Source organism: Triticum aestivum, chromosome 6D, assembly GCF_018294505.1.
Source record: "Triticum aestivum cultivar Chinese Spring chromosome 6D, IWGSC CS RefSeq v2.1, whole genome shotgun sequence".
Classification (NCBI taxonomy): Eukaryota; Viridiplantae; Streptophyta; class Magnoliopsida; order Poales; family Poaceae; genus Triticum; species Triticum aestivum.
In genome coordinates this window covers 170,403,314-170,420,289 of record NC_057811.1, presented here as the reverse complement: position 1 = coordinate 170,420,289, position 16,976 = coordinate 170,403,314, and the positions used below count along the sequence as shown (strand labels likewise).

The 16,976-nt window shown below is 44.9% G+C and overlaps 1 protein-coding gene across 1 annotated transcript; it reads right to left on the bottom strand.

The window, feature by feature from the left end:
- Positions 1 to 3,940: 3,940 nt before the first annotated feature.
- LOC123144346 (26S proteasome regulatory subunit 8 homolog A) lies at positions 3,941 to 7,767 on the bottom strand. Its single transcript, XM_044563447.1, has 9 exons — positions 7,419 to 7,767; positions 6,487 to 6,584; positions 5,913 to 6,137; positions 5,781 to 5,843; positions 5,537 to 5,700; positions 5,273 to 5,429; positions 5,085 to 5,183; positions 4,883 to 4,993; positions 3,941 to 4,259 (listed from the first exon to the last, which is right to left on the bottom strand). The coding sequence occupies exons 1-9, from the start codon at positions 7,615 to 7,617 to the stop codon at positions 4,119 to 4,121; spliced, it is 1,257 nt and encodes a 418-aa protein (XP_044419382.1). The 5' UTR covers positions 7,618 to 7,767; the 3' UTR covers positions 3,941 to 4,118.
- Between the last annotated feature and the right edge of the window lie 9,209 nt (positions 7,768 to 16,976).

The following is a 16,976-nucleotide window of genomic DNA, read 5'->3' as shown; positions in this document are numbered from 1 at the left end:
GAGGTCACCACATGTAGTCTTTCTTCCCATTTCTCAACGCCCTTGATCCGAAACTTCTTTTAGATGTCCATGTAATGCTCATGTGGAATCTTGATCTGTTAATTGCCAAGCAGGACGGGTTCATGCCTAATGTCCTCTTGTCGTTCGTGATGTCCACGCTAGCAAAGTTATTTCTTTGTGCCAGAGAAAATCAGTGAGGGCGTGACACAACCTCTTACCATACAGTAGTAGTAGAAGAGGATGTGTTCGCGTATGGATAGTTGTATGACAACAATCCATTGTCATTTTAAAGAAGGCCTATGGATGTACTCTAGGTTGAGGCCCGCGAACTTGTACGTGTCTTGAGCCATTGCTCATGCATGGCGATGGTGATCTTCACCATCTCAGGCATGTTGGTTTACACCACCTCCAGTGTGGTGGTGCCACGGGTGATTGTCAGAGCTAGATCCGACAAATCTCTCCGTAGAGTACTCTAGCTAGGCGACTTGGCGCAATGGTAACAGGAAGCAAGGTTTACCCAGGCTCGGGATCTCACGGAGGATATAATACCCTACGTCATGCTCTCGTAAATTTGTGTTGGGGTGTGTACAAAGTACACCGAGAGATTGTAATGTTATCTAAGATGTGTCTTATTGACTAGCCCGGTCCCTACATATATAAGATGACGGGGTCCTGGGGTTACAAGAGTCCTAGTCGACTACGACGTGGAGGGGAGTCCTACATTCATATGTAGTCCTTGTCTTGAACGTCAAGGCTTTCAAAGTCTTCTTCTAAAGCGTCATGGGCCGCCCATGTAGCCCAGGACGGAACCAACCTAGGGGTCCTAAGCCCGGCCCACCAGGCTCCGAACCGACTTGGTGAGAGACCCCTAGGCTGCGACACCATTATTAGCCCCTGAACCAATCTCCAAGCTTGGTTACACCTCGGCCATCTCTCAGTTGCACGTCATCTTCGGTCGTCGAGGTTGAAAACCGGTTCAACGAAACTTTCCCAACAGTATCAACTCATATAAGACCTCCATATCCTTTCAAAGTGGTGTGCACTACCTTGTCTTGAGTTATCGATGTAGATAGATGGCTTCCGTAGAAGGATTTTCCGTGAAGTCGGCTCCTACGGGATGATTTTTTCAGGGCACTTGAAAAAATGTTGATCAAGTAAGCCGAATTTAGTGGAAGACCTTCCTGCTAAGCTGGCCTATGCGGGCCGATATTCCCGTGAAGCACTTCTAAAATTTAAAATCAGTGCAATCTACTCTCTGCCAAGTTATATAGCTAGTAGTTCCCAAGGTGCAGATTGGCAGTAGAATCGATTTGCGCAGTAGGTCCTTAGCATCATTCCACACTTTCCGTATCATAGCCCCCGAGCTGCATGTCGGTTTGGCACAATCTGATCATATGTCGTCTTAATTTAGACTTTGCAGAAAAATCATTGGTGCAGTAGCCCTCAAGACTTAGGTCCGGCAGAATGGCCGAACTGAGGATTCAATCTCCTCATGTTACTGCTTATTATTTAAAACCACTGATCGAGTAGCCCCCGAGTCTCAGGCGGGTTTGATAAAATGACCCGAGGATCGAAATTCTCCTCTAGACTTGAACTAAATCGAACTGGTGTGCAGTAGCCCCTGGGACACAGGTCGGGCAGAATGGCTGACCTGAGTATCGAATCTCCTCGGATTGTTTATTGCACTTAGAATTTTTGACTGAAATGTCAATGCAGTAGCCCCCGAGACTTAGGTTGGGCAACATGGCCGACCTGAGGATCGAATCTCCTTGGGAACTACCTCAGCCGAGTAGCGGTAATTGTGAAGAAGTAGCCCCCAGTTCGATTTTGGGGGATCCGTCGGTCAACCTGTCAGACGCCGATCTAGAATATAATTTAGCCGACCAGCGGCATCGGCACGAAAATCGCCCAAACTCAGTTCTGTGGGACCATCGATCAACCTTTGTCGATAATATCAGAGATGGACACTTCAACATACTATTGTATTTCAAAAGATGTGCAACCTGTTTGCACATGTCGCAAACTAGCTCATATGCAATTCAATTGTTCTCTTTTACTCCCTCCATTCAAGAATATAAGGTGCATCAGTTTTCGTGCAAGTCAACCTTATGTATGCTTGACAACCCAACCGACAATGTGACCTTGACGGTTGGATTTGGCGACGACGACGCTTGCACGTAGTTCCCTCCTTGGAGGCATCGTTTTTAAGAACTTTTCTCTTATTCCTTGTGTTGTCAAGAGATGTTTGGCGCCGATGGTCACTGTTGTATATCGTCGATCAATGTTTTTCACTCCTTGGGGTTTTTCTTTTCTCCTTCCGCCTAGGCATAGCTTTAGTCTTGCATGACTTTGCTTATTGTTGGCGTGGTCGTTTGTGTCTGTTTTGTGTTGATTGTGTGCACCCTGGTTATGCAGACACTGGATGTGTACTCGATCATATCTACTACATTATGTTATGAGTCATAAAAAACGTCATTTATTAAAAAATGTATGTTTGACAAGATATCAATATCTACAAGACAAAATAAATGAAATCTAAAAATACTTGTTTCTAGAACTTGGTCGTTATTTTGGAACAGGGAAGTAGCTTCTATAGATTGCAAGGCTTTGTAATTCATGTTGTATTTGTATCTGACCTCGGCTTGAAATATATTTTGCCGCCCCGAGCACCTCCACCTTGTTAACTAAATACCGGTTTATTTCACTCTACCTAAAAAATTTGTCTGAAGTCAAACTTTGCAAATGTTGATGTTGTATTGTGAATGTTAATATATATTTTTGCATATAAACTTTGAAGAGTTTGATTTAATACAAACCTAATATGAAGGGAGTAAATATATACCTAATAATAAATGGGCTATTGCTTCTGACGGTACCTTACGAAAATTACTTCCAAAATTGTAAAATATTACCCACCAATACCATCAATAAGTGATAAAAAAATGTTTCATACAGGGGAATCCCCCGCCTGCACCGGCCTATTCAGTAGGGATCTCCTATACTGCGCTCTGTCTGCTGGGGAAGTTGCAGGTGCGCCCGTTTGGGCTGGCCCATCTTCACGCGGCCTGTTTTTTTTAAAAAAATATATTTGTTTTTTGTTTCTTTTTTCTACTTTAAATAATTTGGGACTACAAAAAAGTTCTGAAAATAAAAAAAAGAATTTTGAAATAAAATGTTTGTGAATTCAAAAAATGTTCGTGATTTTGTAGAAAAATAATTGCTTATTCAAAAAATGTTTGAAAATTTGAAAATAAATGTTCGGGAAATAAAAAATGTTCATGATATTTTAAGAAGTTCGCGTATTCAAAATGGTTAATGAAACTGAACAAAATTTCATCAATTCAGAAAATGTTCATGAATGAAAAGATATCCTAAAAATTCAAAAATTGTTCGTGACTTGCAAAATATATTCATTCACTGATTCAAAAAATGATCATGCATTTCAAAAAATGTTCATTGAATCGACACAATGTTCGTTAAATCAAAAAAAATGTTTGTGAATTTCAAAAATTATTCCACCAATTTTCAAAAAACTGTTCATCAATTCTAGAAATGTTCGCCGATTCAAGGAAATTGTTTAAATATGTTCATAATTTTAAAAAAGTTTGCAAATAGTATAAAATGCTCATGAATTCAGAAAACGTTCTCAATTTTTAAAAATGTTAAAAAATTTGTATAAGTATTCACAATTTTTTTCAAATATGTGCATTAGTTTTGAAAAAATGTTCATGATTTCATGAAATTGAGTGATAGTGTATTTCGGTGATGCAGCAAAATATGGTCATTGCCTTTTGAGATTACGATTTATTTTTTCTCACGTTGAAACATACAGACTCTTTTGCTAGTAAATAAATAAATAAACAGGTTCACAACACAGCCACGGCTGCAACTCGTACGTAGGTACTCCTACGTGGTAAGAAAAAAAACCATAGGAGGCAGATTGCATGGCTAATTCAACGAGTTCGATTATCAAACATTATACGTAGTTAATTATGCTACCACATGCGTATCTTAAAAACTTTGTTAACCATGGAACGACATAAGTTAAGAATACAAAGTCCAGCAACGTGCAGTTACACGCTTCCACAGACTCAACAAGGCGGAGAAAGCTCGGGTCCTCACTTCCACAGCTTCCGCAAGGACATGTTCTTCTCATTGTCCTTCTTCATCACCTTGGCCACCGCCATCTCGAAGTCCTCCTGTGTTACGTGCACCCTTCTCTCACGGAGAGCAAACATTCCGGCTTCGGTGCAGACCGCCTGAATAACAAAGACAGAAACCATAGTGAACAACTTCGTATGAACTCAAGGTGAAAAGAGCAGGGATGTTGTGCACATGATGATGTTGTCAGCCGTGAACAAGGAAATGTGAAAAATGTAAGTGTTTTCGAGCAGAAGAGTGTGGAAAGTCTTACCATACTTCTGCATATATATACAAAAATGTTGCTAACCAGATAATGCGGTGAGATATTTAAACAGACCATTCTGCTTGTTTTTTCAGAAACCAAATTCAAACTCAACAAACAGCTAACAACATACACTTAACCAACTATTTCAGGCCCTCGAAACCATAACTAAACCTAATCTGGTGTTAGGTTAATAAGTGCAGAGCTACATAGAAGAACTAGGAACGGCCTCAGAAGGGATCATTCATGAACAGGTTCCAAAAGTGGATCAGCAGGAGGAGACTATAACGTGAGCATGCTTGTCAGCAATCAAAGCTCAAGTGCATAGTGCAATATTCAATTTTTGGAAGAGATTAAAAATTGTTAGATTATATTTTTTGGTTATATAAGCAAAGGCACTAAACAGACCAAAATTGAGAAAACTGAAACATGACGTAGCATATAATGACCAGAGATTTATGTAGAGACTAAACCAACCTTTAGCTCAGCTCCTGAAGCGCCATTCATCTTTCCAGCAATCTTTTTCAGATCAATTCCACGCATCAAGTTCATCCTTCTTGAATGAATCTTCAAGATATCACCTCGTGACTGAAGGGCAAAAGATTAAGCACATTGTCAGCCCAAACAAAATCATGCAGAATCATCAAGCATTATATGTTAAAAAGTATGAAGCACATACATCCTCATTAGGATTTGGAAATTCAATCTTCCTGTCTATGCGGCCAGGCCTCAAAAGGGCTTGATCCAAGATGTCTATCCGGTTTGTTGCCATCAGAACCTGCACGGAACACATACAGGGCATCATGATAGTGTTGCTCCATATATATATTTAAGACACAGAAACAACAATTATTAAGTACAGCATACCTTAATTTTGTTTGATGCTTCAAAACCATCAAGTTGGTTTAGAAGCTCAAGCATGGTCCGTTGCACTTCACTATCGCCATTGCCAGTTCCAGACTCCATTCTAGCAGATCCAATGGAGTCTATCTCATCCATGAATATAATAGATGGTGCATGCTCCCTGCAATAATTTAACCAAACAATTAGCCCATCAACAGAGGATGCACGTGGAACATATTTCGTATCAAAGGCAAATAATTCTAGCTATTAACCTTTTACTTAGCTTACCTAGCCATAACAAAGAGTTCACGAACCATCCGGGAGCCCTCACCAATATACTTCTGAACCAACTCAGAACCAGATACCCTGATGAAGGTACAGTCGGTGTGATGAGCAACTGCACGCGCCAGTAATGTTTTGCCTGTCCCTGGTGGTCCATAAAGGAGGACACCCTGCAAAAGAAGAGAGTAAAATTTTCTGCTAGGTATATCAATGAATGAACTAATTAAGACATTCTTCTAAATAATCAAACCTTTGGCTGCGCAATTCCAAGGCTCTCAAATAACTCAGGATGTTTGATAGGAAGCTCAATGACCTGAAAATGGAGTTCATGAGTCAGATGGAAACACGATACAATGACAACGCATCCAAATTCTAAACAGACCTCTTTGATCTCCTTGATTTGCTGATCAAGACCTCCAATCATATCATATGTAGAATCTGGGACCTTCTCAACTTTCATAAGATTGACCAGTGGATCAACTTTGCTTGGAAGGACCAAATGAAGCATATAGCTATCATTCCGAAGAGCAACTCTTGTTGAAGGTGTGATTTTTGTGATATCGATGCTCTTATCAATATCTACTACATATTTTCCTTCTGGATGCACCTGAACAATTACATCTGAAAGTTAGACACTTTGATGGCGAAAATATTATAACTCAGAGCAGACGGCCAGACCAATAAACCCAAAAGAGCGGCAAAAAAAACATGAATAGAGCACAATCACCAAGACAATAAAAATATCTCCAGCAGACTAACAGCCAAAAGCTAATAAAGGAAGCAGCCTATCACTCTTCCTCACTGTGTATGTGTGATGTTTGAATTCATTTGAAAATCTTAAATAAGTCATAAGCCCAACTAATAAAGAACACTGATGAGGTCTTACAACTTGTACCTTTGTCATACAGATAAAGTACAATAGTATTAGGCAATGTGTAAAAGAAGAAATAATTTACCTTAACTAGAACCTTTGATTTGCCCATGACCTTCACCACCTCACCAACATAAGAGCCAGGCTCTTGGAGTAACTGTAGCTCTTCCCTAAGCATTCTAACTGCAACATAAAAAAGATCGAGTCAATTTAGAGGAAGCGCTAGATGAATAGCTCATGCAAAGAAGAAGCGCCACTCCTTGAACCAAGATAGGAAGAGTAACTTGAATCCTTAATAGTATTCCTATGCTGCTATACATCGTCATGGCTCAATTGCACAGTACAGTTGTTCAAGAAAAGTCATGTTTTGGATTATTGCTACCAGGAGTATGTATGCATGAGAGTAACAAAAACACAAATTTCTCACAGAAAAAGCCATATTGAACAAATGGATAAAATTGGGAGAATCTAGCTATTGAAAAATAGGCATGTTTTGGATTATTGGTACCAAGAGTATGCATTAGAGACTCACCAAAAAAAACAATATTGAATAAATGGATAAAACTGGGAGAATCTAGCTATTGAAGAGAAAGATTTAAGGCAAGAGATAAACAGTGTTCTGTTCCGTTCTGTTCATGGCATGCAACACAATATCATTACAGAAATACGGGAAACCACTAGTAACCGAAACGCAGTCAGCCCAGAGGGAGTACGTCCAGAGTATGAGCAATTCGCTGCATGTTTTTGTATCAAAACAAAATCACAGAAACTAGAAAATAACAGGGCATCTTCCAACCTAGATTATTATTAACGAAAGGTGAAATTTTTTTAGAAGTTCAACATATCGCAACAGCCAATCACCGGTTGCCCAGTGACTAGACTAAATATTGCACATTTTGCTAAGATTATGCGCACGGAGCAAGCTAGGGTTCGACTAGCGCGATCCAATGGTTCACGAAAAAGCCGCTGTCCCTAGGGTTTGGGGGCGGCGCTAGGTGAAGAATAGAGTAAGGTCACCTCGGGAGTTGAGGTCGTTGCGCTGGGCCTCGAGGCGATTGAGGTTGTGCGTCTTCTGGCGGATCTGGAGCTGCAGGTCGTGGATGTGCTGCAGGTAGTACTGGCGCAGCCCCTCGCCTCCGCCACGCGCGCCCTTGGCCGACTCGTCGCCGGACGCGGCCGGCGGGGGCTTCGAGATGTCCATCGCCACCGTCGCCATGGAGCTGGGGTTTGGTTTGGTTTCTTCTGCTTGCGGTCGACGAAAGCTTTATTCCTCGGCCTCTTTCTTCTTGCGGCGGAAGAAGAAAGCTTTTTTTTCTCGGCCCGGAAGCGGAGTGGGTTGGGTCTGGTCCGGTCTGGTGCCGCTGGCTCGCTATGTTCCTTTCTTTATAGTCGGTTCCTGCGAGGATGCGAGGCCGAGTCGGTCAAGTGTGTGACTATGGACAACGGAGCCGAGTCCGTGACGGACAGTCACTGATTCAGTACACGCGGTAAAATCAAAAGAGTAAACTAAGTCCTGAAACTATGAAACTATTGAAGGTGTGTCAATTTATAGACCTATAACTTTAAAAATGTAGTTTTAGGTTTCAAATGTAGGTTATTCATCTCATGTCCTAAGCTCGCATGACCAGCGGCGATCTGCTGACGCGTATCGTTGCCACGTTGACCTAAGGGACCCACAAGGTTAACCGATGACCGGCGTGATGAGGTTGTGCTCGTGCCCAAACAACAACCTTCACAAACGGATTTACGACAAGAGAGGGGGAGGGGGTTGACGAGGAAGGTAGCATGGATGGCGTCCTCTATGTTGAACCTCTCGGGAGGCCGTCTTGCAGCTCACGGCCACAGAGGGGGTGGGCGTGTTGGTTGCAACACATGTTGTGCCGGGAAAGCGAATGGAGCATTGTTGGGAAGGGAAACACTTATAAATGGCTCATTTGTAAAATTTCACACCATGGTGGGTCCTCCCGATCGATGTGGCAATGGTCCAAGTGAGTCAGCAGGTCAGTTGCTTGGGCGTGTGTTAGGACCTGAGATGAACAAGACGAGGAGCTATCCATAATACATGAGGAAGGGACATTCTTCCTGGAGGGCCTTGACGGCTTCAAAGTTGCCATCACTGCAGACCTGCCGGGGATACGACCATCTTCATCGGTAAAGCCTTTCCCTGTTTTATCCAAGAAGAGAACTTATGTCCCGAGCACCCTGACCCCTCTTCCAAAGGGCCGACGCTCAAAGCACCCTCATAGCGGTACGGCTCAAGGAGGCCCTTCTATTACTACGCCGGGTGTTCCTCAACAAGAGGCGGCGCCAAGAACGAAGCACAGCGCACCTCCCGTGGATAGGTGTTTTTATTAACGCTGCATCTCACTACAAAGAAAGACACATCCGTGACATTATGGCCTGAACGGAAAAAATGTCATGTTATGACACTTATGACGATAATTGTGACAAAAACACGTATCATCATAGATGTGGTGGGATCCTACTTCTATGACAAAAAATCATGAGAGAAAATGGGCTTTTCGTCCTGGGGAGGTCGGGGACGCACCTGGATGACATTCTTTGGGCCGTCCATGACATAAAAAATCATGATAGAAGTGAGGGCAAGGAAATTTTCGCGGAGTTTCCTGTTACGGTGGGTGGTCGGGCCCGAGCGATGCAGCGTGTTTGCGCGTTTCTCTCTCGTACGCGCCCGTGGTGCGAACCATGTCGCTATAACTTAACCCGAGCGAGAGGCGTTCGCGTACTGAACCCGAGCGATCGCATTACTACATACTGAAGCCGATCGATCGATCCCTTCGCTGCTAACTGAACCCAATCGACTCTTTCGCTTCTAACTGAATCCGATCGATCGCTGCTGTTGCTGCTTAATGAAGCCGATCGAACCCCTGTACGAGATGTAGCTAGCCGGTTGGGTTGCCTCTAGATGAACAACGCATGTTGCTGTCGCGCGCATGATACGTTGAACGAGTTGAAACGTGGTGAGTCCAGCCGGTTGGTTGGCTATGGATGAACAGTTCGTGGTGGGGGTTGGATGAACAGGACCCCTGTCGTGTGCAGGCGGTTGCCGCTGGATGAACAAGACCCAGTGGTAGTAGGCGGTTGCCGCTGGATGAACAGGACTCCGAGGAGGCCGCCACACACCCGAACTGTTGGGGGTGGATGAACAGAACCCCGTGGAGGCTGGTTGAACAGTAGCCGGTGGAGGCTGCATCAACAGTAGCCCGTGGATGAATAGTGGCTAGAGAAAGTCGATGGTTCGATGAATAGTAGCAGGTGGAGGTTGGATGTGACGCCCCTGGTTCAATCATACATGCAAATGTGTACGATCTAGATCAGGGACTCACGGGAACATATCACAACACAACTCTAGACACAAATAAAGATAATAAAAGTTTTATATTACAAGCCAGGGGCCTCAAGGGCTTGAATACAGAAGCTCAAATACAAACGAGTCAGCGGAAGCAACAATATCTGAGTACACACATAAGTTAGACAAGACTGCCTTAAGAAGGCTAGCACAAAAGCAACAACGATCGAAGAGGGAAGGCTTCCTGCCTAGGACCTCCTAACTACTCCTGGTCGTCGACGGTCACCACGTAGTAGTAGGCACCCTCGGGGGTGGCAGCATCTGGCTCCTGGGATCCGTCATCTGATCGCAACATCCGGAAAGAAGAAAGAAGGGGGAAAGGGTAGCAAAGCAACCGTGAGTACTCATCCAAAGTACTCACAAGCATCAGATCTGTACTAAGTATGCATTGGTATCAAAGGAAGGGATGTATATGTGGACTGAACTGCAGAATGCCAGAATAGAGGGGAAGGCCTAGCCTATCCAAGACTAGCATCTTCAAGCATCTTGCAGCATTCAGAAGAGTACACAATAGCATATTATAATTAACAAGCATGGTGTAGCATTAACGCCCAGAGATCCTTCCTCGACTCCCTGCGAGAAAGCAATCCCGGAGCCAACATATCCATCACATGTCTTGTCGGGGATATACCCCGTGGAATGACACGGCCGGAAGTATGACCCGGCCGGACTTGGCGCTTCACCGTGACCCGCCGGAGGACTGGCGACTCACGGGTCTGGCGGCTCACAGCCAGACGACTCATGAGCCTGACGACTCACGGATGACCCCGACGGCGGGTCAGATAGAAGACTAGGCCCAAGGCCCAGAAGGCCGGCTCACGTTTATGATGGGCCGGCTTAAGAAGAAAGGGATGACGAATATTTCCTTACGAGGAAGCAAGACCCGGACTTGTAATTAATTTGTAAGAGAAGATAGACTAGTCCTAGTCCTACTAGGACTCCACATGTAACCCGCCCTCTAACTTATATAAGGAGGGGCAAGGCACCCCAAAAGGGGGAGGGGCAACAAGAAACAATCTTTAGGGCTAGACACAAAGAGCCGGCTTACCGGCGACTCTCCCGTGATCATAATGAGACCTAGCCTCAAACAGCATGTAGGGTTGTTACCGGATGATGTTTCCCGGGGCCCGAAGCTGTCTAAACCCTTGTCTTGTGCGTTGATCCGCCCTGCGTCTCTCATCCCAACCAACCCCTCTCAAGCTACTACATAGATGCGCTGGCCTCACGACTAAGTCCTCACGCTAAGGACATCTGCCGTGACAATTCCACGGCAGTTGGCGCCCACCGTGGGGCCTGCGCACGGTGGTGTTGATTTCTTGAAGGGATCTCATCTAGGGATCGACGAGCTCGTGATTTTGTCAGATGAGAAAGAGCTGGCAAGTTTGTTGTTTTTTGATCGGGAGCATAATTAATTTTGGGGGCGGCAGTACCAGCTAGCGCGATCCGGCGAAACCGAGACCGACTCAGAGTACTGCACTATTCAATTGTCGTTTTATACTATAAAAGCCGGCGCGTGTGAAGGAAATTGTATCCACAGCAGTCGACGTATGCAGATTTTCTTCAAAGTCCCGAGGACGCTGCCTGGCTGCTGTTACTACGCACTGCGTCCAAACATCAAATCAGAATCAGTACTAAGTACTTGTGGCTGGTTTAGTGCTCACGTGAAGGCCAAAGATCAATTCATCTACCGAGCATTACTTTTTGCTCCTCGCATGTTGAAGCAAATAAAGCAAAGATTCAGAGGCAACTCACGATCAGACCAACCACCATGTGAAAGCACCAAGGGGGATTTTTTCCAAGACAACCGTGACCCGGAAACAGATTTGGACACCGAGTTGTTCTCTGACCTCACGTCGAGTCAACACCTCCGCTACTGCGATTCAACCACGGCCGGTGCGCCGTTCTGCAGTGACGGCCTCTGCCGGTGCACCAAGCCACCGCTGTGGCCTCGCCTGAAGCTGCCTCCGCGCTCAGCCTCCCGTGCCCTGAGTCGCCTGGTCTTGCAGCTGCCTCCACCTTGCTGCTGCACTGCCGGGTCTCCCGCGCCTTGAGTCGCTCTGCCTCGGGGTTGCCTCTGCTCGCTCTGAGCCACTTGCTGCAGCAGCCGCGGCGCCTTTCCGTGAACAGTCCCGCAGTCGCACTAGCCATCGCCGCCGATCGCCTCTTACTCAACCTCGCCGCGTTGTGCCGGATCTTACCAGCCGTTCATCCCGGCGCTGAGATGCCTCTCCTACTCCGCCGTGTTTTCAGAGTGGCCGCACCGAGCCTCCCATGGTGCGAGCCGCCCTTGAGGTCTCGCCCTCGCCCGGCTTTTGCACGAGCTGCGGTGAGCCGCCATTGATTTCTATCCGCCCCTATTACATCAGCCTCGCGTTAAGCCGCCACTCCAGTGGGCTCCGCTTCTTTGCCTCGTGCTCACTTCCAAACCGCCGGCGCCCTATATCCAGACCGGCCTGGCGTGCTGCAGGCCGCCGGGTTTTGCTCTTGCTTCATTTTTTGCTGGTTTGCTACTCCTGTTTCGCCGGTCGCCCTCCATGCCCACTGCTGTGTTCGTAAGACCAGCAGACAGATGGAGGAGGAAGAGACAGGGGGATGGCTGTTCGCGAGACAGATGTGAAGTTGAAAAAAAAATGGGGGCGCGTGCTGCCGTCGAAGTCCCATCAATCGTTGCTGTTCTGGTGCGCCAAAGAAGGATCCAGAGATTCAATGGAACATCAGTACTAATACAGTACAGCTCAAAAATATGCTTAGTCGTTGTCACACGCAGAATTCGTTTTGCTTGCGTCGACAAAAAATACCAGGTGCTATTTACCCCATTTATTTCTAAGCACATATTATTTCATCCGAACAAAATTACTTTGCCCTGCTGTATTGTATATGCAGGAGAATTATCCACTACAAAATGGTATTACACCACGGAGATGGCACAGGTGGTCATCCTTATTCAACGGACTCCCGCACCGGCTTACAATACCATGGCCGGCTTACTCGTCCGCACCGGCTTACAACGCCGCGGCCGACTTGCCCGCGTCCGTGCCGTTTTCAACGCCACGGCCGACTCTTTCATCCATGCCGGTTTACAATGCCACGGCCGACTCACCCGTCTGCGCCGGTTTACCACGCCGCGGCCGGTTCACCCGTGAGCGACTTCAACTTCACCTAGCGATTGTTAATTTCATGGCGGGTTATTTCCGGCCTGGCACATCAGGTGATATCCATCTAAAATATATTTTATTGGTGCATATTATTTTTTTATCAAAGAGCAGTTTATCTTTTGTCTTGGTCTGCAATATTGTTGATGCAGGACAATTGTTCACTACATCAAAACGATGTGGTTAACTCGCTCATCCGCACTGGCTTACAACGCCACGGCCGGCTCATCTGTCTGTGCTGCCTCTGATGCTACGGTCGTCTTTACCGTCCGTCTCTCGCGGCCTGGTCTACCTCAACCCACCGGGCCGTACCTGTCTGCATGAGTTGTTATTGAATATGAGCAAGTCACTGCTTGGGAAGCCCGGTTTTCTTCCAACAACTTGGAGGAAAATTATCATGTGTTATCAGCCGCCGTCTGCACTGGACGGCTCGATGGGCAGGCGCACAAGTCGCCGCCACTACGGTTTGGTTAACTTCAAAACATCCAGTTGGAAGGAACCATTGGCCGAGTTGCTGACACGGCTCATATGGGATCCTTTATAACCCGCCGCAGTCACTTCAACCTTCTGTGGATTCACATCGCGCTATCAATACCAATGATATACACCTTATGCTATGATCGATATGGAGAATCTCAAAGCCAACTCCTCGAGTCGACTTGAGACTCGGGGGCTACAATGATATGACTCGGCAGCATTGGTCGGTTTCAATGCATTCAAGAGCTCCGGGTCATTGGAGGGAAAAATAACCCGATTCTGGAGGCTGCTACCATATTGATGAAAATTTAAATGCCGTCAGAAAATTGCCGGTTCAAAATAAAGATTCCGGTTTAAAATCCGGTTCAAGAGATATCTTTCTCCCGCAAAGTTTTGAAGCTTTCAAATCCGGTTCAAACATCCGGCTCAAGGTAAATTTATATCTTATAAAGCTTTGAAGCTCTCAATATCCGGTTTACAAATTTCCGGTTCAAAAAGAGGTTGTCTCTCGCAAAGTTCGAGTTCTCAGGAAAAATTAAAGTGACCAAAGAGAGTCTATTACAAAGCACAACTCAAATATAGGTACCCTGCTTTAATGACCATCAGGAGCTGATCGTATTCGAATTTAGCTTAACCCTTTTGGTGTGACCCTGATCGTATTCGAATCGGAGTCGTTAAATATTCTCATGATCACTAGGGGGCTTCCTGTTCAAACATAGGTCGTATTCGAACCAAAGAGAACATAGTTGTCGATACCCTTTTGATCGGCACACTGCCGAGCTCATTGGGGAGTTTCTTGGTCATATTTGAACCATAGCTCAACCCCCTTTGGGAACCGACGTGGATCGTATTCGAATCAGCGTCGTTAAACAACTCTCAAGGTCATTTGGGGGCTTCCTGTTCAAACATAGGTCGTATTCGAACCAAAGAGAACATAGCTGTCGGTACCCTCTTGATCGGCAACGCCAAAGCCACTGGGGGCTATATGATCGTATTCGAATCTTAGCTTAACCCCTTTGGGACGGTTTTCTGATCGTATTCGAATCAGAAGCCTCAAGATTTTTTGAAGTTTCTTTTTGCAAATAATTTTTGGGATTTTATTTGAAGCTCTTTTGAACACATCTAAAGTGTATATGAGTGGTTTCTATTTAAACCCGGCTTGATTTTCGATGATAAGTCGCCGGCTTATGACAATCATCATCTACGTGGAAGCATTGGCTTCTAAGGATTGGGTTATCACACTTACTGCACAGGTATCATAAGCCGGCGGTACAGTTCAATATCACAGGTATGATATTGTTTATACATAATCATGTTTAAACTAGCCCTGGCTATGGGCTTTAAGCCGCCGGTATGTTTTGAATTGCGCCATTGGAATCATGCGCGTATCAAAGATTAGGTTATCACCCTTATTGTGCAGGTCATATAAACCGACAAATGCAAATTCAATATCACAAGTATGATATTATTGTTATGTTTCAAAGTTATGATTCATAACAGGCTTATCTGTGACTCCTTTTTTACACATCCATGGTCATATGTAAGATATTATGACCCGCCCTGCGGTAAACCGCCAAGGTGTCTTGTGATCTACTTGTGTGCAGGATAAGACTACATTTGGGTGGTTACCCGCCCTGGCTTTTGACGTTAAGTCGCCAGGGCATATGTTGTTTAAACTCTGTGCAGGATTTGCAGAACTATGACTTATATAAATGTTTAAGTCCAAGCCCGTCATCGAAAGATTGACATTGGTGTCACAAAAGGGTTATCAATTCTTGATTTTCTCAAAGGCTATAAATAGCCGGGTTATAAAATTTCCGGCTTACAATGGAGGCGTAATAAATCACCATCGGCCAAGAGTCGCCGGGTATCTAAACTCCGGATTTACTTGTCAACATATAAGGTATTTGAAATCTTTAAATAGCCAAACTTGGCTGGATTTTCATTATGATTTGAATGATTGAGGTTTTCAAACCGGGTTATTCAAATCTTTAATAGCCATCATGGCTGGATTTTTATTATGGTTATCAGAAACTAATATTATGATTGAGGTTTTCAAAGTCGCTTCAGCGCAATGGCTATTATTTTATCAATGGATATGATTTATTCTACAATGATAGGAATAGTCCCGAGTCGCTGCAGGCTTATAACCCGGCACTTGGGGGCTACATTATTCAAATTGAGATTACATCAAATATGCAAGTCCCATGTCACTGCTAGCATGCACCATGGCACTTGGGGGCTAATGCAAAGTCATTTTTTGCTCAACTTATTGAAGACCCGACTCATCACATTCTAAATGAGCCGGCCCTTGGGGGCTACCAATTGGTCCTGTCAAAATTCAAGGTACACAAGAATTAATCCATTATATTGAACGGTCCACTACTCAGTTGGTAGAGTACAAAGCTCTTAACCTTGTGGACGTGGGTTCAAGCCCCATGGTGGAGATTACATCATATGATGTTATCATCAATAAATTATATACAAAGTCCCAGCTTAGTATTATCTTACTAAGCCGGCCCTTGGGGGTTACACGTTGCTGTTCAAGTTTACATTGTTATATCTACAAAGTCCCTGCTCATTATTGCATAATGACCCGGCCCTTGGGGGCTATGCTGGTTCAAGTTTTTATGAGCATAAGGCAATTACAAGTCCCAGGTTGCTGCAAGCATGAAAACCCGGCACTTGGGGGCTACAAGTGATATATATATATATATATATATAAGGGGAAAATCTTCAAAATTCTCAGTTTGGAGAAGATCAAGTTGACCCGGCGTTTGCAACAATCATGATCCGGTGTCACCAAATAATTATGACCCGGCATCATCAGTCTTTTATAACCCGGAGATTTTGGAAATTATAACTCGGCAAGATCTATATCTTTAAGCCGGTTGAAAACCAGATAAGTATTTTAAGACCTATATTTTTTAAGCCGGCGCTTTGGAAGCTGACTTAAGTGGATTATTTCTTACAATATTTCTCTACAAGAGACCAATGTCAGCAAATTGATTCTGAAGCTGGCCTGTTTGACCCGGATTTTTCAAAAGAAGTATCTGGATTTTTTGCATTGACAAAGTTGAAACATATCTGCTAAGGAGATTTGCTATGAGTTCATGGGCATGTATCAAGAAGGAAATGACAAGAACTTAAAGATGATCAGGTGCCGGTTTACAAGAATTTTTAACCCGGAGCACAACCTGTCAAAGTTGTTCTGGTGTTTATTTTGCAGGATCAGTTTAACATGGATAAATCCAAATTAAACTGGGGGCTAATGTCAGGGATATACCCCGCGGAATGACCCGGCCGGAAGTATGACCCGGCCGGACTTGGCGCTTCACCGTGACCCGCCGGAGGACTGGCGACTCACGGGTCTGGCGGCTCACAGCCAGACGACTCATGAGCCTGACGACTCACGGATGACCCCGACGGCGGGTCAGATAGAAGACTAGGCCCAAGGCCCAGAAGGCCGGCTCACGTTTATGATGGGCCGGCTTAAGAAGAAAGGGATGATGAATATTTCCTTATGAGGAAGCAAGACCCGGACTTGTAATTAACTTGTAAGAGAAGATAGACTAG